At 41.5% G+C, this 21,181-nt stretch overlaps 2 protein-coding genes across 2 annotated transcripts in view; one reads left to right on the top strand and one right to left on the bottom strand.

The window, feature by feature from the left end:
* LOC145443020 (P-selectin-like) overlaps window positions 1-3,353 on the top strand; it is a 28,072-nt gene extending 24,719 nt beyond the window's left edge. Inside the window, exons 26-27 of the mRNA XM_080321003.1 lie at window positions 1,593-1,756; window positions 3,069-3,353. Coding sequence (XP_080177129.1) covers window positions 1,593-1,756; window positions 3,069-3,239 — 335 coding nt within the window. The 3' untranslated portion in view covers window positions 3,240-3,353. The remainder of the gene's footprint in view (window positions 1-1,592; window positions 1,757-3,068) is intronic.
* A 3,654-nt stretch (window positions 3,354-7,007) lies between these two features.
* On the bottom strand, window positions 7,008-20,020 carry LOC145443023 (crystal protein-like). Its single transcript, XM_080321006.1, has 9 exons — window positions 19,655-20,020; window positions 18,712-18,829; window positions 17,671-17,878; window positions 13,556-13,686; window positions 12,047-12,258; window positions 11,664-11,946; window positions 11,448-11,605; window positions 10,707-10,871; window positions 7,008-7,693 (listed from the first exon to the last, which is right to left on the bottom strand). The coding sequence occupies exons 1-9, from the start codon at window positions 20,014-20,016 to the stop codon at window positions 7,093-7,095; spliced, it is 2,238 nt and encodes a 745-aa protein (XP_080177132.1). The 5' UTR covers window positions 20,017-20,020; the 3' UTR covers window positions 7,008-7,092.
* Window positions 20,021-21,181: the final 1,161 nt, after the last annotated feature.

The following is a 21,181-nucleotide window of genomic DNA, read 5'->3' on the forward strand; positions in this document are numbered from 1 at the left end:
ATCGATGCTGATAAAAAAAGTGGGGCAATGCTCGACTCATCCTTGCCTGCTATAAGTAAAAACGATCAAATCGGGTTCATTTGCTTCATTTGACACCAATTGAGTTTGTTCATGAATTCTCTTTACTTAGTACCGTTGTAGGCTACTTTTCACTCGACAATATTATCAAGTAGAATTAGAAGCAGTGTACAAACAAAATTTGGTACTGCTACCTGCAATTTATCCTTAATGCGGTGATCAGGGAAAAGTACTTGTAGTTTTTGGGGTACTTGAGTAGGTTTGTCTACTTGCATTACTTACTCAACTACTCATGATTCTAGACTACTACTTCTACAAAACTAGGCCTAGAATACTCACTTTTACCTGGAAACCGCAACAGTCTGAGCCAGGGATGCCCAAACTGCGGCCCACCTGAGATTTTTGTGTGGAGCGCGAGTCATTTTAACTCCAAGCAGTATTTTGAACTTTGAATCTGCCAGTCAGCATTTCGGGCCGCAGTATTGGTCAGCAAGTGTTACGACACAGTCAAAACCAATGTGATTTTTACAACAACACAACTGCTCCCTTCAACACGCAAAGCTGTTCTCCCGGCACTCCAACAAAGTAATGTAGTGTACGAATATAAGTGCCACTATGATTGTGGCTACGTGGGAAGAACGTCAAAACGTCTGCAGGAACGCATAAACCAACATGTCCCCAGATTTATCAGAACACGTGCATCACGCTCAGTGAAAAGCTCACCCTTAACTCATCCGCTTAAGATTGATGCTGACCGATCAAAGGCCATTAATTCTGCCATCGGCAAACATCTGTTAGATAATCCGATTTGTGCGAATAATTATCGAGACGACCGATTTCGAATCGTTGGGCGGGGCCGTTCACAATTCCATTTGTGTGCCTTGGAGTCGACTTTTATAAAAATACACCAACCAAAACTCTGCCAACAAAAAGAGTTCGTGTACCACCTAAAAATCGTACATTGAACGCTCTCTCTTTCATGCTGGTGACGTCATATTTTGTGATACGATTGTTGATATACAATGTTCTTTCCAATTCTCTACTAGTTGCTGACGATTAGACCTACCCCTGACGAGTGTCAGCTGAAGATATTCGGGTTCATTTCAATATGAATACACTGTTCAATAGCATTGGTATAGTATGGGTGCTTTTGGGTTATACAATGGAACCATTCTAGCATCTCATACCCTAACAATTTAAAAAAAACTGTTTATAAATGCAACTTTTTACTGTAAATTAGTTAAGATTTAGTGGAAGATGCAAAATATCAATAGCCAGGGTATACTGTAATAAAGCAATTTTACTATCTTTGCTGGCTGATGATTACCCCTGATGAGTGTCAGCCAAAATATTCGGGCTTATTTCAATATGAATATACTATTCAATGTAATATTGAAGTTAATTACCTGCAAGAAGTTCTTTGCATTATATCACGATCTTGAATCGGTGGCGTTTTGAATTGATAAGCATTTCAATACATAACTAACCCATTGACTATGGTAGAGTATGGAAGAAGTTTGTCAAAAAATTCACGACTTGAGTTGTTTCGTGACATGCAATTTGCATCGTGTAAGGTACAAACACTGGTAACGGACTCGCTCATGCCCTCGATGTTAGCTTATCCGTGGCCAACGGAAATAGACCGGACGTACAAGACCTGGTCTTAGTCATCACTGACGGAAAGGCCGGAGATAATGTCAAGGACCCGGCAGACGACCTCCGGAATGCAGGCGCAACTGTAAGTCCATTTCTGTGCTGGTTATTTCCAGAGGTGGTTGGTGATGAAGAACCTCTCAGTTGTTCCTACTCAGTTTTCCATTGTGACGTTCTTAATACATATGAGAGCAAGGTAGAAGAGTCGATATTTTCCCGCAGATTTGCAGGCCGTTGTTGACAAGTTGTATTGTAATTAATACATAGGGAAGGTGGGTCACAATGGGTCAAAAAGCACATTTTTAGTCAAATTTATTTCGAATTCAGAAACACAACTGAACTTTAGCAAAAACGATGGATGGAAATGAAACGCATATATACTGTAAAAATTAACACCGCAACAATTAGCAAGAAACTGAGAACTGTTGGATTATAGATAACTAACCTACGGATAGATACGCAACACCCGTCGTCACGCTTGCTTGCCCGGAGGAAATTACTGCTCAGCAATCTGAACGCAGCAGAATTGCTAATCCCATAGATGACGACCCGCGTGCTTAAATTCAATAAAGTTGATCATATTTGAAAGCTACTGTCGCACTGATTCCGAAAATATATATTAAAAGCCAATCAGGGAAATGGAACTCCCTTGAAATACACCTCAAAGTCTGAAAATCGACAAACAATGGCAGCGACGCAGCACAATGACCATAACAATGGCCCTTGCGTGGTTGCGATCGTTTAGAACAATGCCGATTTTCAGACTTGAGGTGTATTTCAAGGGGGTTCCATTGCCCTGATTAGATTTTAATGTATATTTTCGGAATCAGTGCGACAGTAGCTTTCAAATAAGATCCACTTTATTGAATTTAAGCACGCGGGTCGTCAGCTATGGGATTAGCAACTCTGTTGCGTTCAGATTGCTGATCAGTAATTACCTCCGGGCAAGCAAGCGTGACGACGGGTGTTGCGTATCTATCCGTAGGTTAGTTATCTATAGTTGGATAGAGCAGCAGGTGTCTAAGACCAATATTGGTTCCGAGCCCGAAGTTTGGAATCGTGATGAAACTTTAATGAAGATCGCTGCCGGCTTGTCGATCCGGGGGTGGTAAAATAACCTGATTGAGCTCCATTTCTTGCGTGACACTTCACGGGATGTTTTTAAGGGAGTGTTGGTAACGATCATTCTTCTGCGCACTCTTATGTTGATTGTTATATCAAATGATCCATTGTCCCACTGCCCCATCGCAATCCTGCGCCTAAAATACCGTATTTGGCGACTCATAACTCCTGTGACTAAGCTGTGTACTAATTCCAAGCACAATAAACGAGATATACCCACCGAAATCACGATCGATTGTCAGCAATGTAAATTTACATCTTAATATTTATTGCAGGTGCTCGTGCTCGGTATCGAACCGCCTCGGGGACGTCTGGATCGAGTCCAGCTCACCCAAATAGCAGGGGATCCGCGGAATCTGGTGATCGCCTCCGAAGGTTTCGCAGGTCTAGACGCCTCGTTTGCGTTGAGACTCAGTCGCACCATATGCGGCGAACCGTGCTCGTAAGCGCGCGGCGCTGTTTTGGCTGTCGCGCGGCCGGAGTCGATCTGCGTTTTCAGTGCGTTGGTTTTCTGTTCGAAATATTTGTTTCTGAGATTAAACGATCTTGACGGTTGTGAACTGATGGTCTTGAAACATATAGCGAAGTCAGCGTAGCGAGGTTCTGCCCGCTGGTGGTGTAAACCGTGATGACTTGTAGTGATGTCAGGAGCAACAAACCGTACGTTCATTGTTCATATTGTCAAATTCATTCCACTAGAAACTTTTAGACTGACTCATCACGAACGAATGTTAAACTCGAAAAGTTTCGATTCCACAACTTTGGCAATATGAATGCTGTACATTGTTTGTTGCTATATCGAAGTTTTTTACTACTTTGAAAAGCCTATTTTGAGCGAGATAGTGTAATGGTTATGCGTCCGGCTTCTCGAGCGGTAGGTCGTGGGTTCGATTCCCGGCCGGGTCACACCAAAGACTCGAAAAATGGTATCCGCAGATATCCTGCTAAGCGCTCAGCAATCACGGATAGCATGGAGGAGAAAAAAACGGGGGCGCAGACTAGATGACCTCATGGGGCCGTATCGCAACTCCGTCGTCAAAGCATCTCGATGGTGCAGGCGAAAAAGAATATCATATCTCTCTCTCTCTCTCTCTCTCTCTATTTTGAAAAGGTAGTCACTGACCACTGTCCAGCAAGTGCCAGATCAGGTTAATAATGGCTAATGTGCCCAGTAAGTGTATACAGTACACTCGGAGGTTATCGAAGCATTTAGTGTTGCTGTTTAAGTTAGGGTTACCATATTTTGGAAATCTGAAAAGAGGACACATTTTCAAAATATTCAGACTTACAATGCTGGACTAAAATCCGGAAAAAATCGTCCCGACTTTGTGGTTGGTTGACTAAAAAAAGGTCAACTTTCCAGCTCTTACTTGGGTACTGATTTCCTTTATCTCAGTCGAATTTTAACCTATATTTAAACAAAATTTCCAAAACGGAGGACAAATTCTCTAAAAAGAGGACATTTGGGCGTCCTCCGAGGACACTGTCAAAAAAGAGGACGAATCCTCTTAAAAGAGGACGTGCGGTAAACCTAGTTTAAGTAGACGTTGAAGTAATGCCGAAAATATTTGCTCAATTATAAGCAGAAATAATGATTTCCATGTCAAAACTACTTTGAGTGGAAGTAGTGTATAAAAGTTTCGGAAAGAACCCTGGAAGTAAGCAGCCTCAAAAAGTACTTTCTGCCAAACAAAATACTTGATTTAGTGAAAAAAGGTCAGCGTTTTGTCCAAAAAATGTTAAGTAATTGCGGAAGCAATCTGAAAAATGACCTCTCAAGCAAGTACTGTGATTAGACAAAACATACTTATTTCCCGCACTTCGTTACTCACTATATCTGTGAACAGTACACTGCACAAGACATAACTTAGTTGAGATTCGCTTTTAATCCACCTATTCCTTCATCGTTGTAATGTTCTACAAGCACGATGGTGTAGCTCCATATCACAAATTCATATTTATTTTATATTCCTTTCGTACTAGGGGTGACCAACCTGCGGCCGTAGAATGAAATTTGTGCGGCCATCGACACGCAATGCAATTCGTATGTGTTGGCGACCGTCGACGTGGAATTGAATTTACGAATTAGGCCTAACTCCCGAATTTTTCGGAGATATTATTCAATCTTTTAATTCTCTTCGCCGCAAGCAGAGGAAAATGTTGCGTCCCGTATATAGAACTATACCAACTTGGAATCGTGTGCTCCTCACAAATGAAATTTGTTTCTGGTACGTTTGGGCGATCCCAATATCTTTCGACAATCCTAATGGGAGGTCAAGAAATAACAGCACGCAACTATAATGACATGACTGGTAATAGCAAATGGGCCACCCGAAGATGTATCATCATTTATAACTTTCCCTACATTTCCCTCCATCAACTCTGCCGGTGAATCTGCTCACATGGGCTGAGAAAGGATAAGTCCAGAGGTGGTCAAAGTAGTCAAGAAAGCTAATAAAGTAGAAGTAGAAGTACGTCTCACATAAGCAACCTAAAGCTACTTGAAGTAGAAGTAGAATTGACTGACTTTAAATCTACTCAAGTAAGTATAAGTAGTTGTGAAAACTATCGTAATTCGTTTGCATAGACTGTCAAAAGCTGCAAATCGAGCTATGTGTAAGATGTAGAGAGCTTGATTCATATTGATGCATCCCAAGAGGTGTCAATTTTTGACAGAATAAGCAGTCTTCCACATCATGGGATGTAGATGATAGTATTGATATGGAAATGCGATACTAATCCTTTGTTTACTCAAACACCCCGTTTTAGAGAGTATCACGGCATGGCGCGCTCCCCCTATTATAAGGCCCCTAGTTCAGTCGAAGAGCGATACGGAGAAGCTGTGTCGGATACGGCTTTAACACTTTGCGCGATTAGTATACGTTAATTAAAAATATGGCAGATTATAAACATGCCATATAGTGTATAGCTTTATTTTAGGAAAATATAAGGCATTAGGCCTACTACACTTGCTTTTACACTCCAACATGTTTGTTCTCCAGACAAAAGAACTGAATCTATCATTAGAACTCAATGTATAATACTCGTAATTGAAAGAAAAATACAAATACTACTTCTAATAAGCGGAAAATATATTTCATGTCTTTTGTCCAGAAAGTTTCAACGGCGGTCTGCTAAAACAGGTCTAACGTTAAAAAAGTCAAATTCCACATTTTTCGATCAGGAAACGTCATGGGCTGCTAGGTATAATAGGTAATTGCTAGATTGTGAAACGGTAGTTTCAAACGTTAGGGGGAGGGTCATACTTACTGTGATAAAATATTTGATGTAGGTGACAATGCGGTGTGAATGGAACCACGCGACCCGGTATCTAAATTATATTCAGCGATACTTTCGTTAAAACATATTTGTCACACCATATCTACTGTGCGTGAAGCGCAACGAAAATTCTGGGTATTACATGACTTATGAAAATGAAATGTTGGTACTACGTGAAAACAACCCCGACATTCCTTTGGCTATCTTTCTTACTCCGATATCAAACTACTTCTACTTGACAAACTGAAAATAGTAAAAAGTAAGTAAGTAGATCACAAAATATTACGAAGTAGAAGTAGCGAAAAGATCTACTTGAGTACGTACCAGAAGTAGAGGAAAACTACTTGAGAACTTCAAATAAGTAGAAGTACTGCGTTACTGACCACCTCTGGATAAGTTTTACATAGTAATATGTGGAACCATATTACGCGACCGTAACTAATTCCAGTAACTAATATTCATAATCACTCGCTATTCATGACCACTCGCTACTTCGGTGCGTATATTAGCCTAAGCCGATATGAAAAGGTAGATTCGTCCGGCGTTCACTGGAAATGGACATGATCAGTTTAACATGGGTATTTGGCGTCAGGTCAGTTCATTACGGCTATATGCCTTGGAATGCAGCCGTAAGCTATACATAAGTAGCTAATCGAAATCCGGCCTTGAACAGCCAAAAGGCTGCCACCCCTGCTGTAGCTCTAGGAAGCTCATTCGGCTTCCACGTACCATTGTGAAGTTGAATAAATCTGCCGAGTCATTTCATTCTACGATGGTTTACAAATGAGTCTCTGCACCTCCGAACTTGTCCTCGCCAATTTCTTAACGCGGGTGCGCAGTTACGGCCCTGTTTGCGTGACCGGATGCTGGAAATCTGTCCTGACACTCTCTATATAACCTTCATTCATACCAGATTCATTGCAAACTGAGGACGCTACACTTCTAGGGCAACACTTGATTTAAGTCCATGGCTCGTGCACCAAAAAGTAACAATGTGCGTATACGATAGCCGGTTCCAAATTAAAATCTAGAGAAAAGAGCGAGAAATGCGCTCGAGAGTAGTAACGCTGGAAGGTTATATAGCGCTTGATTTGCGGAGGATGTGGTTGCTTCAGCCGCAACAGTCGTGTTAATGTTCCCACCCACGTTTGGTGTACTGGTATTTTGTGAAGTCACGGGCATGTTCGTGGTCTTATCTCCCCCGATGGATGTCGTGGTCTTATCTGTCCCAGTGGATGTCGTACTCGACACGGCGGAGGTGGTTGTGCTTTCTGATGGCGTGAGATCAACATAATAGTTCAGACTATCCCAGAAGTCGCATATATCTTCCAGATAGCCGTCCTGTATCGCGTTGCCTCCGGCTTCTCCGTTTATCATGATATTTTGCCAGGACGCGGTCGTTCTCAGCCGCGCGATCTCGATGTGACTTGCGCGGAAGGCATCGTTTTCGTAATCATTTTGACTGTTATCGTTGTACTCTGGCCAATCTGCCTGTGTAGCGAGGCTGTGTCCCGCTCCGGTAATAGTGCCTTTGTCGGACGGATTTCCCGTGACGGCGAAGTTGGTCCAGTAGTAGTTGAACTGGTTGGCGGCGTTAGTGTCCGAGTTTCTGAAATCGTACCTGAAATGGCAAAGAACAGACTGGTTGAGCGAGGTCTGCGCGGCAGTTTCTGTGAACACTATAGCCGCGGAGGCAAATTAACTAAGTACTATTTGCCATTATTGACGATTGTTATTATTATGGTTTAGTCTAGGGGTCTCAAACTCAAATTTGCTCGCAGGTAGGGATGGTGTGAACGCGAAGTTCACGTTCGCGTTCTGTGTGTGAACCTCGGAAATTTAGAGGTTCGCGTTCACAACAGAACCTTGGTAGGTTCTGCACTGTGAACCTTTTGGTAAATTGTAATTTTCACTCCATTATAAGATCTTTGGCTCAAATTTATTGCATTTCAACTGCGGGCCACTCCATGCATGGTGCTGGCAGCATAAAAAATCAACACTAAACGAGCATGCATCATGCACCTCGACAACCTTAAAAGTTTTACTTGCTTTGTTGCAAAAATTTTCTCGGAATATCCAGCTTTCCGTTTGTGAATATTTAGTGACTCTCTGCTGTGAGCCTGACCCGCAATCGATATACGTAGTCAGCGAATGATGCTTAGTCAACCAATCAATGACATTGATATCGTCTTCTGATGTAAAAAAATCGAACGGTCGTACTGGGTCAATCTTGACTTCATATCTTTACTGTATCATTAAAACCAAATCCGTGCGATTAAGGTGCGTGCTACTGCTGCATAACTTGTTGTTTGTGGTATCGGTAGCGAGTATAGAAACCCGTTGTACACTCTGCTCAATATCAATGTAGCAATACTCAGACTCCGGACACATTGTCCGGTCTGGCTAAGACCGTTAAGGCGTAAGCTTATATTCCTTGGTAAGTCCTCGTCGAAATTGTTGGCAAAGCGACGGAATGTATTGATTTTATGCAATTATTATATCCTTTGATTACCGCGGCTGATACATTTAGCGACGTTTAAAACGCCGATATGTACTTCAGCATTGTGGCATTATGTGGGCCGAATCTTCGCTAGGTATCGTGTACATTAATATAGGGCATATTAGGCTATCACTTCATTGAAAGAAAGGGTTGGAATTAGCAATATGACGTCACGTGACGTCACGAGGTTCACGTTCGTGATCACACAGAACCTTTCAAAAAGGTTCGCGTTCACACGAACCTGAACCTTTCAGAGGTTCACACCATCCCTACTCGCAGGCCAATTTCGTAGTTATTAATGACGCCGCGGGTTCCAGCAATGTCTTGCGCATGTAGACCTTATTGGACGGGACCTTGCAGAATCAGCGCACACATCGTGAAAATGTGATTTACTGTGTAGCAAGTCACGTCTGTTACGATGGATTATCACATTTTAAAGTATTTGTTTAAATTGTTTTGGCACTTGCTTTCGCTTTCGGCCACGTGTTTGATACCCCTTACAATGTAGTCTGCAGTTAGCATTGCACAAAAAAAAAGATGTACAAAATGAATTCCACGACGAAACATATGGAAGAGCTCACTATAGTGAGTGGTACCACGCGGTGAACGCGTCGCCGGAGAGTATAGGGCAGGAGTCACCAACGCGGCGCCCGCGGGCTACCGGCAGCCCGCGAGAACCAAATGAGTAGCCGGCACCCGCAGCAGCAAATATTCTAATGAGAGATTTGAAAGTAGAAGCGGAGAGGGGTTTCATATTAGCAGCAGATGAACATGGGTCAGTCGACAAGCTTAACGGGAATCTAGTTAATATTCCCGAGTCTTGAAGCGGAGATTGGTGCTTCGGCGCGCAGTGCGGTAGCGCAACTGAGCTTGAACTCGCCGTTGTGAGTCCCAGTGAGTGAGAGTTATCTGTTCTCGGTATGGGGCGGAAACCTGTCCATTGCTTTGAATGTCCAAGTGAAGAAATCCAAGTGAGCACTGATAAACGGCGGGAGTACTGGTACAATGTGACGTAAATACGCATATGACCGCTAAAAGTAAGACGCTTAAATAGGTGGCGAAATTGCTCTCACCATCTTTCCAGCCGCGACGAGTGCGAATAATGCGGAAACACTTTCTGTCATGAGGGGTCGATCGCGGGTCTATAGCTACTAATAGCTAGTAGGCCTATACCATGCAGATGCAGGGATCACATTTTACCATCAGCCTCATGCGATTTTTGTTGGCCTTCTCATTCTCACTCAACATGCCTCTTTTAAGATGTTTATTCATTTCCATATATATGGTAGCCGAAGATGGTGTATGAATTACTTCAGCAAGTCATTTTGACTTCACATTATTTCAGTATTTTGTGGAGTGTTGAGCTGATAAACAATTGCATTCAATCGGTCACTTACAATCAGGGCCGGTACAGCACTTCGTCAGCACCCCCAAAAAACGTTGATCTTTAACCTCCAATAGGGTGATAGACCTGGAGCCCCCCAGACCCCCTAGATTTGTTATGCTCGTTAGCGGGTCGGTTCCAATCGCGTGGTGCGCTAAAATTTTCTATCATTCATGATTGAATCGGTCAATAGCATCGAGAATTGCATATATATTGCTATGAGTTTTTATCCATTCTCTGCACGCGCAATCAGATTTACCGAGAGCGCTAAGTGAGGTGTTGCTTTGGAAAATGTAGGGCGCGTAAATAATAATTAAACATATTCGGGTGGTCCCGTTGGTATAATGACTTCGTAACATGATGTTATTTCGTGACTTTCTGTCTGCTTTGTGTAAATATATTAAAATCGCCCAAACGTACTAAACTATAAATGAAATTTCGCGACTTTAAATCGCGCGTAGCATGAAAAAAATTTAGTAAAGTTACTTAAATTTTCAGAAAAATACTCCATAATTTATGTTCATTCACGAAATAAATTTGGGCCCCCTTCGAGCACGGGCCTCCCCCTATTGCGGGGTGGGGGAGCTTGGGTTGTGGCAGTTACGGTCCTTCTTACAATTATCAAACAACTGGCCTAAACAGTTACATCGTTGTAATCGATCGCAATGACACTTACTCTATTTGATCAACTATTTTTTGACTATACGCAGCCCCATACAGTTGATATGAACTATGAAGAAGTCCGCATACCCGTAGAAAGGTCCGCTTCTGAAAATGAATGGAGGTTCCGCACCGTGAAATGCAAGCCCGCACATTTCGACCGGTTTCACTACATCGGGACAGGTCGGACCATCCATCGGCTGAATATTGTTATAGTAGTAGACTTTACCAGCTGTCGCTGTCGTAGAAGCGAATCTGAAAATTCCTCATTGTCAATGTACTATATTGTCAACTCTGGATGGCGGCAAGCTAAAACAGACGAACTAGCTAAAAGTTGCAGTGGGGACTTACACATGTAGCACTTATTCAAGTGCTGAATAAGTGTCTGGCGTAAAAATGAACAAATGTACTAATTTATAATCAAAATACGGTTCCGGATTTGATCTCTATATTCAAACTACGAATCCCGATCTCATGACACAGGCATAGACAGGGGACCATGCCCCCCTCCAAAAAAAGAAAATCGCAAATTAACATGGGTTGGTAAGCCAATATATATTACCAAATAGGTTTCAAGTCCAACCTTACCAATCCACCTCGTTCTTGAATTGCGTATCGTCGATGTCGACGTGTGTGTCATGACTATTAGGTATAAACGGTAGCGATGGAATTGCCCTTACAGGGATGGACTGATCTAGGGGGCGTTCTGTTCGGGTATCATATAGCGGATGCGATCCGAATGAGGTCAAAGTATTAATATCAGCATTTAAAACAAGCCTCGCTAATTTCTCGCAAGAATCGATGTATGCAAACATGCATATTGACTTATACCTTGCCATGAGTCTGCTTGGACACATGAAAAACATATGCGAGGCTTCAATACCCAGCAGCACTCGATAATCGATCCGAAAACCATCTCCATAGTCCGCCTTGTACCTTTCGGATACCATATCGCCGGTTTCGTTTCCAAAAAGGAATCTATTCAAGGCCTATAACCATAGACAGTTAATATTAGTCGTCACGTTGGTAGTAGCTCAGGCGGCTTACGATGAATGCTCTTTCTGGAAACGGTATGGGAGTCCCTCCTGGAGTTTGCCTCGGTATGTAATATTGTATTACTTCCAATTCATTCGCGTTGGTTCCAACGATTACGTCCTTCTCCACGCTCCAGTCCCCGTCGCGAAAACTTTCAAGCGGCTGTTTTCTAAATTCCACTCCGTCCAAAACAGGTCGAAATGCCTCAACAGTGCTAAAGATGTCTTGATCTTCGATAAGTGAATACGGCATCACAAGCAGAAGCGCTACATTGAGAATCTCGGGATCAGCTTCCCTGAAGGAATACATAACAATTAACAAGCTATTAGAGTAGATCGCTATACAGACAATAGGCTTGTTGTCGCCGGAGGATGTTTGCTTTTTGCTTATCTTACATCAAGCATTTTTGCTCCTCCTCTGTGGTGCCAGTGCAGTTCAGAATGCGCACCAATCTCGCTGACACTCTTTTGGCTTCTTCAATCGTTTGGTATTGAAACACTGCAGGGTTGCTCTCCATGATTGCGCGGTGAAAAAGCGGCTTGCTTACCGGAGATATAAGGTGAAGCATAACGGACTGTGCGCCAGCGCTGTTTCCGAATATTGTAACCTGTGTGTCAACAAGGTACCAATATCTTTGATTTGGGCAGTAAAGTATAAATCAGTGGTTCCCAACGTGGGCGATATCGCCCCCCAGGGGGCGATTTGGCGATCTAGGGGGGCGAAAATGACGAAGGGGGCGATAGGGGGCGAAAATGGACAAAGGGGGCGACGGGGGGGGGGGGGGGGGCGAAAATAGCGAAGGGGGCGATAGGGGGGCGATGACGCGTCAAAACGGCTGACCTTTTTTTTTTTTAGTCATCCACCTAGCAATTCGGAGAGAAAAAACGTGATTTGCAGCTCTGAGCGGAGAAAGATGACTTTTTTTTTTTTAGTCAACCCGCCGGTGATTACAGTCTGTATGCCCAATTATCGGTGCACAAAATTTTGGGGGGCGATGATTGGTGTTGACCTTGAAAAGGGGGCGATGGGTCGAAAAAGGTTGGGAACCACTGGTATAAATAATGACTTGTGGTTTGATCGTGCTAGCATGCTGCATCAGCGGTTCTTAACTTGTGGGTACAATTATCCCCGAATAGATAATTTGGGCATTTAATGATGGGAAATTTAAACAAATTTTATTAACGGGACTAGTTTAGTGTCTGCAACTACTTCGAAGCTCCGTTATAGGAACGCGCGGCCCAGCTATCTATTATCTGACACCCTTGTTATAAATTGAGTTGTTAAGAACCCCTGCTTTATTTGCAGTGCTGCCACGTGAATATGTAAAATAGAGACAGAACCACGCGAAGTACGGATTCGAAAGGAAATATATTTTTAATGAATAGATAGTCAATCCTTCTCCGAAAAGTATCAACTATAAAAGGCTTAAAATTTCAAGATTTATAACCCGGTAGCCTGCATAATATTCACGTCAATGTATCTTGGAATTATCGGCAATAGCGTCTATGAAAACGAAATATCGCAACAGCCTTGCGATGGAAAATGATGGCGATACCGCCTATCGATATCTTCGTGTCTTACTGAATTTGACATCCAGTCAGATGACAGAAGAGCAAAGGCAGCCTTACCGAACAATGTGCTTTTATCAACCCGGTAATATAAACTCTGACGTCATAATTTGATAATCACTAGCTGTAATTAGCTATAATTCCAAATGCGTGTATCTGAGGATGATACTGCTATGATCGGAAGCAATGATATGAAAAGCAAGGCCAATCACTGAGATACATGATTGGAATGTTAATACATAGATCGCGCTGGTGTGCCTCGTTGTAAGGCGGTATAGGTTAGTTTTATGTTCGTTATCTTCGATGACAGTATAATATTGTGATTCGAAAACGTACCATATCCGGATTGCCTCCAAACTTCGCAATATTTGATTGCACCCATTGCAAAGCTAGCTGCTGATCCTTGATACCGAAGTTGCCCTCGATTGCATTTTCGCCCTCTCCATGAACCAAGAATCCAAACGCGCCTGAAAATTTTCAGCATAAGTCCGATGATGCAAAATAACGCAATGCATTACACCAGTGGTTCTTAATCTTGTCTCCAGCGCCCGCCAGGAGGCGACTTGGATTTTGTAGGGGCGGGAACGCTCAGAGGGCGAAATGGGTGGCGCTGAAGAAAAATGACCTCGCCGTAAATGGTGTAGTAAGGACATATGATTTTATAGTAGAACAATAGTTCTATATATCCCTGAGTTCTCATTGCAAACTAACATTCGACAATTATGTTAAATCAAACGTTTTTCGTTGCGCTCATCACGAAATATCCACCGACGACGTTTCCATGAATGCAGTGGTTTAATTCATGTAAAATGAAATTGGCGTACTTTTCGATTGCCAATTCCCCGTTAAAACACTCCCGTCACGCTAGCTACTCCAAGTTCTTTCGACGGATGTGTACATCGATCTCGAACCAAATGCTATGAGCCCGTAGGACAGACCTGGGCAAAGTGCGGCCCGCGGGCCACATGCGGCCCGCGAAAGGTTGCTTGGAATTCAAAACATAAAACTTGCTTTTTGAATAACTAAAACCATAGGCTGTATCAACTGAACAGGAAATTCGTTTACTTTGAAGCCTGTTCATTAATATTCCACGATTGCGCTGCCTATGTGGCCTACCTGACATGCGTAATGCAGATGTAAAATAAAGGTAATGTGGCAAAGTGAGAAGCAATTGAAATCACTATTTCCATATAGTTTAGTTCAAACCTTCTTTGTTGCCATTGTCACATTACGCATTATACGGTATGTGTTTCAATTTTCTACGTGATATGTTTCCAAATCCCTAATTCGTAAAACAAGGCAATCAGTGCTTGCGATTACTATATACGACTGATCAATTGATCATATATCTATTACTCATAAAGGATGCCATGCTAAAAACTGAAAGCTTCGCTAAACATAAAGGCAGAGGTGGTCAAAGTAGTCAAGAAAGCTACTCAAGTAGAAGTAGAAGTAGCGACAAAAAAATCTACTCAAGTACGAGTACAAGTACTTCTTCCATAAGCAACCTAAAACTACTTGAAGTAGAAGTAGAATTGACTGACTTTAAATCTACTCAAGTAAGTAAGTAGTTGTGAAAGCGACCGTAATTCGTTCACTTGGATTGTCAAAAGGTGAAAATTGAGCTATGCGAAAGGTGCCAAGCTTGATTCATATTGATGCATACCAGGAGGTATCCAATTTTCGACAGCATAAGCATTAGTCCGCATCGTGGGATGAAAATGATAGTATTGATATGGAAATGCGATACTAATCCTATGTTTACTCGAACAGCACGTTTTAGAAAGCATCATAAAATGGCGCTCTCCCCCCTATTATAAGGCCTGTAGTTTAGTCGAAGAGCAATACGGAGAAGTTGCATTGGATACGACGTAAACACTTTTTGTGATTAGTAAACGTTAATTAAAAATATGGTGGACCGTAAAAATGCCATATTGTGTAGCTTTGTTTTCGGAAATGAAAGGCATTACTACACATTTTTATTCGTAAACATGTATGTTCTCCAGACAAAAGAACTGATATTAATTAGAACTCAAAGTATATGATACTGGGAATTGAAAGTGAAGTATAAATACTACTTCTAAAAGCGGAACATGTATTTCATGTCTTTAGACTGGAACGTTTCGAAGGTTGGTATGCTAAAACAGCTTCAAAACTGTCCAGATTAGGACACGCCATGGACTGCTAGATTAGGATATGATGAGTGAATGCTAGCGATTGCTAAACATCAGTTCAAAGTAATGATGAGCCATATATACTCTGATGAAATAGTTGATATGGCAAAGGGCGACAATGCAGTGTGAACGGAACCACGCAACCCGCTACATAAATTATATTCACCGATACTTAGATGAAATCACACTGGTTACTCCGTATCCACTACGCGCGAAGCGCGACGAAAATTTTTGACTTTACTCAACTCTTATTAAAATGAAATGTTGATACTCCGTGAAAACAGCCCGAAATTCGTCAGGCTATCCTTCTGATTGGAGGATTAAACTACTTCTACTTGACAAACTGAAAATAGCGAAAAGTAAGTGAGTAGATCATAAAATATTACGAAGTAGAAGTAGTGAAAATCAGATCTACTTGAGTAAGTACCAGAAGTAGAGGAAAGCTACTTGAGTACTTCGAAAAAGTAGAAGTACTTCGTTGCTGACCACCTCTGCATAAAGGGTATTTAAGCTGTAGCCTACACTGCTCGGGAGGCAGCACAACCAAGAAAATAAGCTTTGTACTATTGCATATACATTTCAGTGCAATGGTTCTCGAACTGGGAGACGTGAAAGAATCAGAACGGTGGCGCGAAGCCGAAGTTTATTGAACAATTTTTTCGCGCTCCAAGCGATATATCTCCAGCTTTTATAGTTGTTGCTCTGTCTGTCTGCTCTGCTCTGTCCGACTTTGATATTTCACAATTCTCTCATCTACACCCATAATCTTCCATGCCATCAAACTATCCGTTGGTTGGACTTTTAATATTTTGTGATATCATGATAAGGGGGAGCGACATTATTCACTATCCTTAAGGGAGGCGTGCCTAAAAAGTTTGAGAACTACTGTTTTCTATTTTTAATAGAGGAACATCGGTAGGTGTTTGAAGAGAGCTAAAATGTATCAGGTTTAACTTTGTTTCGAATCATGACAGCAAATAGCTATGTTTTTAATTAACTTTCACTTTCTTACTACCTGATATCAACACATTCACTGAGCCGCATTTTATTAACAATGCAATTTGTAAATTAAATTAAAATATTCTGGAGAACGTGGCTAAAAAATTTTACTCGGCCCGCCAACGTATTTATTTTTGTCATTTGGCCCGCGGAGTAAAATAATTGCCCACCCCTGCCGTAGGCCTTACCCGATGGTCGTTATAACAACCTGGATTTGATTCCGAAAATAGCATCTAAAATTATACCGTTAATTAGTCGAGTGGTCTAATAGTGAAGTCTCAACCCGAAACCGGACTTCGACCAATTATTTTACTGCAGTCCTTAAAATAGGGGGTGCCAGACCCAGGCAATTTTTGAAAGGAGACGCTGGGGAAAAAAGGTTAAGAACCACTGCCATGCATTACACGCTGGGCAGTCGGCAGTGACGATGGACGAACAGGGCTGTGTTGTCGGTTCGTTTTATCACCGACTCTAACTGCGACTCCGAAAATGTCAAACAGGCGAACTCCGACCACTAACATTTTCATCACGGAATTCCGACTCCAACATTCTTGCAAATGTACTTGGAAAATGATATGTTTATTACGATTTTAGTTTTTATTATTACCAGGGGTCATTCAACCTGTTCGCAGGAATGAAATTAAGTTTGTGAAGGTATTGTGTAACTAGGGTTGCATTTAAAACAAAAATCAATTTGAAACAAACATGTCTAAAACAAGGCCCTTGTTTAAAACATGTTTTTTCTGAACCATAACGTCACGAATATTCAACTGTGACGGCATAGTGGATTGACATTGACAATTGAAAATATATAGGGTAAATATAGCTCCTTCGACGAAATATCTACGTACTATAGCTGTTGAACCGACTATTTTGGGGGTTCCAACGATCCCATGTCGTATGAGTCGGCTATATCGGGTGGTAATCGTCCGTAGGCTCATACAACATATTTTTTGGAAAGTATTTACACAATTATCGCATAATTATACAACTTATACAACAATATTTTTAAAAGCCCTTTGTTTACAAAACTGTGTAAAACATGTTTTAAACAATCATTTGTTTTAAATGTAACCCTACCTGTAACTGTAACTGAGCCGTTTAGTAACATTTGACAGCATTTGGCTCGATTTTAAAGTAGTCTGAGTAGGAGTCAGACTCCAGCCAATAAACGGTTGCCGAACTCCAACTTCAAAGGGTGTGCTAAAAATTCTGCGACTCAATCCAGACTCCACAACCCTGGTGACGAATATTGTCCAAGGCAGTGAAGGCACTTACCGAGCCTGTAATTTACAGTTACGATCACAGCGTCCGTCTGTTCCGCAAAATATCTCGCTTCAAACTCTGGAATCGTGCCCGCCCCGCCGAAAAAACCTCCGCCGTGAAACCACACCAAAACAGGACGCACGCTTGTCGCGGCGCCAGTCGCAGTGATATCCACTGCCAGTGGAGCATGGACGTTCAACACCAAGCAATCTTCATTGGTCTGAATACGAGAATGGTGTATCGTTACCAGATAAGTATAAGTGTAGACGAGGTTGTTGTTTGTGGTATTAATGGTGTTTGTAGACTACTATGGTCATTTACACCCGGTCAATTTTCTTCATAATGATTCCAATGCGCATGACTCGGATCAGGTCATATGAATCGAGACTCAGACGGCCAATACCGACATTTCATTGTAATTTCGAAGAATAGAAAGAATTGGTGTTGCAGAAGTGTAGAGGGGACCAGCAACGAAGTACTTCTACTTATTCGGATTGCTCCGGTAGCCCTCTCTATATTTGCAGCACTCAAACGGTTTTGTTTGATCTACTTCCACTTTTACTTGAACAATATCTAGGCAACACCTATTACTTTTTACGCTTGTTATTTTGAAAAGTATAATTTCTTTTTGTGATGAGTTTGAATCACTCTTGTGAGTGAAATCCTCATAATCGCTCATGTCGTGCGGCAATTTAATATATTTTCGAATATTCCAGTTCTAGTATGTGTAGTGCCTCTAATTATTATGCCTCATTTGCGAAGATACACCTTGCTATTACGAAAGTAACCGCCATTTATTAACTGCTAACAGTATGCAGCCCAGCAAGAAAATCTAGTTTTTCAAAGTAGGCCTACTTACTTTTGTGGTTTTCATATCTACTATTTTCTATGCTACCACTTGAAGTAGGCTAGTTTTGATATGTTTTGGGAACTGCTACCCCTTGTAATTGAGTAGAGATTTACGGCTTCCTTATTCTATACTTGAGCAGCAACGCTGACTACTTTGACCATATTTGCATAGGTTACGTTCCATTTTCGAAAACGCAATCTTACGTTTTGGGTGCATACTCCGTTTGTGCAATTTTTCCGCACTTGTTCGCACACGACGATGTCTGGTTTGGTCGCGTCGATGGATGATAGCGGGGTCGTTATTGCCAGCGGTGCTTGAAATCTGATAATTCAACTGTGTTAATTAGGTATATTTCAGAGTCTGCTGGGCGGCTTTCGGAATTCTGTGTTATCGATTCCATCCTCGCATATCGACATGTGTCACCAAAGGTGCTCATTAACGAGATATTCCTACTTTTCGGAGCACATAGGTACTATGGTACTTGCACTACTTACTCAATCGGTTATAGTTTTAGGCTACTTCCAATTCTACTTGTACAGATTGTTAGACAGCACTATTACTATTTTACCATGTGGAAGTGGATTTTGAAATGCATAAAGTAGTTTTTGTATAAGCATTACTTTTATTAGTGAAATTGTCATAAGAACCGCGTGAAATAGCTCCTGTTCCTGCATAACGGTAACTGAATATATTTCCGAACATTCTATCTATTTGTAGTGTCCTTATAGTCATTTTGCGTTTTGATAACACATCTTCTAATTCCAAAAGCATATACACGTACACCTGATATTAACTGAGAAAAGTATGCGAACCTACGTTTTGAAACTACTTACTTGTGTTCTTTTCAGACCTTTCAGATTATACTTTTACTTTTTGTAGTTTTGACACTTCTTGGAATTGCTGCGTGGAATAGAGTGGAAATGTATGGAGCTATTTCTCTTTCTACTTGAGTAGCTTCGCTCAGCAGTGACCACCTCAGCGTGCCACAAATCAGTCACACATCGACTTTCATAGTTTCAGTACGAATATCTGGTTCAGTCCATATAGATTATGGAAACTTATAAGCTCTATAGACCTATTTGAAACTGGTTAAGAAAGTTGGCCAACACTCGATTTCATTACTCTTGTTTGACAGATCAAACCGACCTGACAGGAGGTTGGGCGAACGGAATGCTGTAAAATGCATAGGATTCTGCAAATTTCGCCCCTTTCGTGGGTCCAGATGTGGTATCAAATGTAGCGGTTTCTTCGTAGGGATAATTTTCATAGTAACCAAGTGCCTGTTCATAGCTGCGCTGCGTGTTTTCTATGTCGTATCGTGAAATTTCCTCCGGAGTTACACCTTGCTGCATCAACACGACCTTGGCCAGTCCTTCTGCGATAGGTGAATTTGCGGCTACCCGTTTTGTAAACGCAATAACGCTCAAGAGCGAAAACAGCGCGTAACGCATGTTGATTGTCGTTATATATTTCTTAGGCAAGTACACTAGGCTGTAGAATAAGTACATAACGGTAAGTGATGACATAATTGACAACATATTCCCGAATCATCGGATAAAATTAGTGTCTTGAAAGGGTGGCACCATATCCTTCCACCTACAGATCCACGCTAACCAATCGCGGCAGTGAAACATACGCACAACTAGTCAGGTATGATCCAAACGTTGGTATTACTTGTGAATTCAAGGCCTTCCGTTTCATTACAAACTGCCATGGAATGGCTAATATACACAGCTATAAAAAGAAGAGATTCCCAAGCCCTATACGTTTCCCGTAAATTTCCTGCCACCTCTTTTTCAAATATGTTTATTGATATCGCGTGATTACAGCTAAGTACTCGAATCAAGCCACCAAGGATCATAATTCTGTCTTACATCTTGCATTTGTGGTTTTATCGCTTGCGTAAATGGTATGTTTACTGAGGTAAAGCAAGCTTTGTTGAAGTTGTAAGACTTTACCGCAAATTTAGCCGAACTCCTCGAGTCTAATATGTTACTTATTATGCTTTTTTACTTAATGATCATTAATTTAGTTGTCGTAACACTTCCCTCGTGATCGATTTTATCAGCATGAATTATTTGATTGATTAATTGCAATTCATCTTGTTCAATCGAGACACGCGTAATACTGTTGTCAAGACGTCGTCAGTAACGAAATAGGTTACCTCTACTTTTTCGGAATAAGTGGTAATCTTTTTGGTTTTTGTATATAGTATAAAGTAGTTTGAGATATGCGTGCGTCACTTTTAAGAGTCAAATTGTCATGGCATATGGGCGAAATAACCCCTGTATCACGGTGGATGAATATATTTTCGAAAATTGCCCCTATATTTGTAGTTTCTTTGGTCATTATGCGTTAGTCGAAAGATGCACCCAGCAATTTTGAAAGAAAGAAAGCGGCCATTCTAGATTAACCGCTAAAATATGAGGTCCATCGACCAAGCCTACTCTTTGAAACTATTTACTTAGGTACTTTACAAATCTTCATTTTCTACGTAGACTCAAGCACTTTGACATGTCTTTCAAATTGTTACTTCTACTTTTAATTGAGTGTAAATTTACGGCGGTACTTCTATTACCTGAGTATAGCAACCTGGCTACGTTGACCACCTCTGCGTCGTGTCTCGATAAAGATTTTGTCAGCAGTGTCATTCGAAATAAAAGATGACCATTT

The sequence above is a fragment of the Botryllus schlosseri genome, chromosome 7 (assembly GCF_051294905.1).
Source record: "Botryllus schlosseri isolate E-star chromosome 7, Bs_hap1, whole genome shotgun sequence".
NCBI classification, from domain to species: Eukaryota; Metazoa; Chordata; class Ascidiacea; order Stolidobranchia; family Styelidae; genus Botryllus; species Botryllus schlosseri.

What these genes read in the sequence shown, in the direction of transcription:
- LOC145443023 (XM_080321006.1), bottom strand. Translation starts at nt 20,016, where the DNA reads ATGTACTTATTCTACAGCCTAGTGTACTTGCCTAAGAAATATATAACG. An exon ending in TTGGAGGCAATCCGGATATG is followed by an intron (nt 12,259 to 13,555) that starts GTACGTTTTCGA and finishes GTTGACACACAG; the next exon opens with GTTACAATATTCGGAAACAG. An exon ending in GAGGAGCAAAAATGCTTGAT is followed by an intron (nt 11,947 to 12,046) that starts GTAAGATAAGCA and finishes GTATTCCTTCAG; the next exon opens with GGAAGCTGATCCCGAGATTC.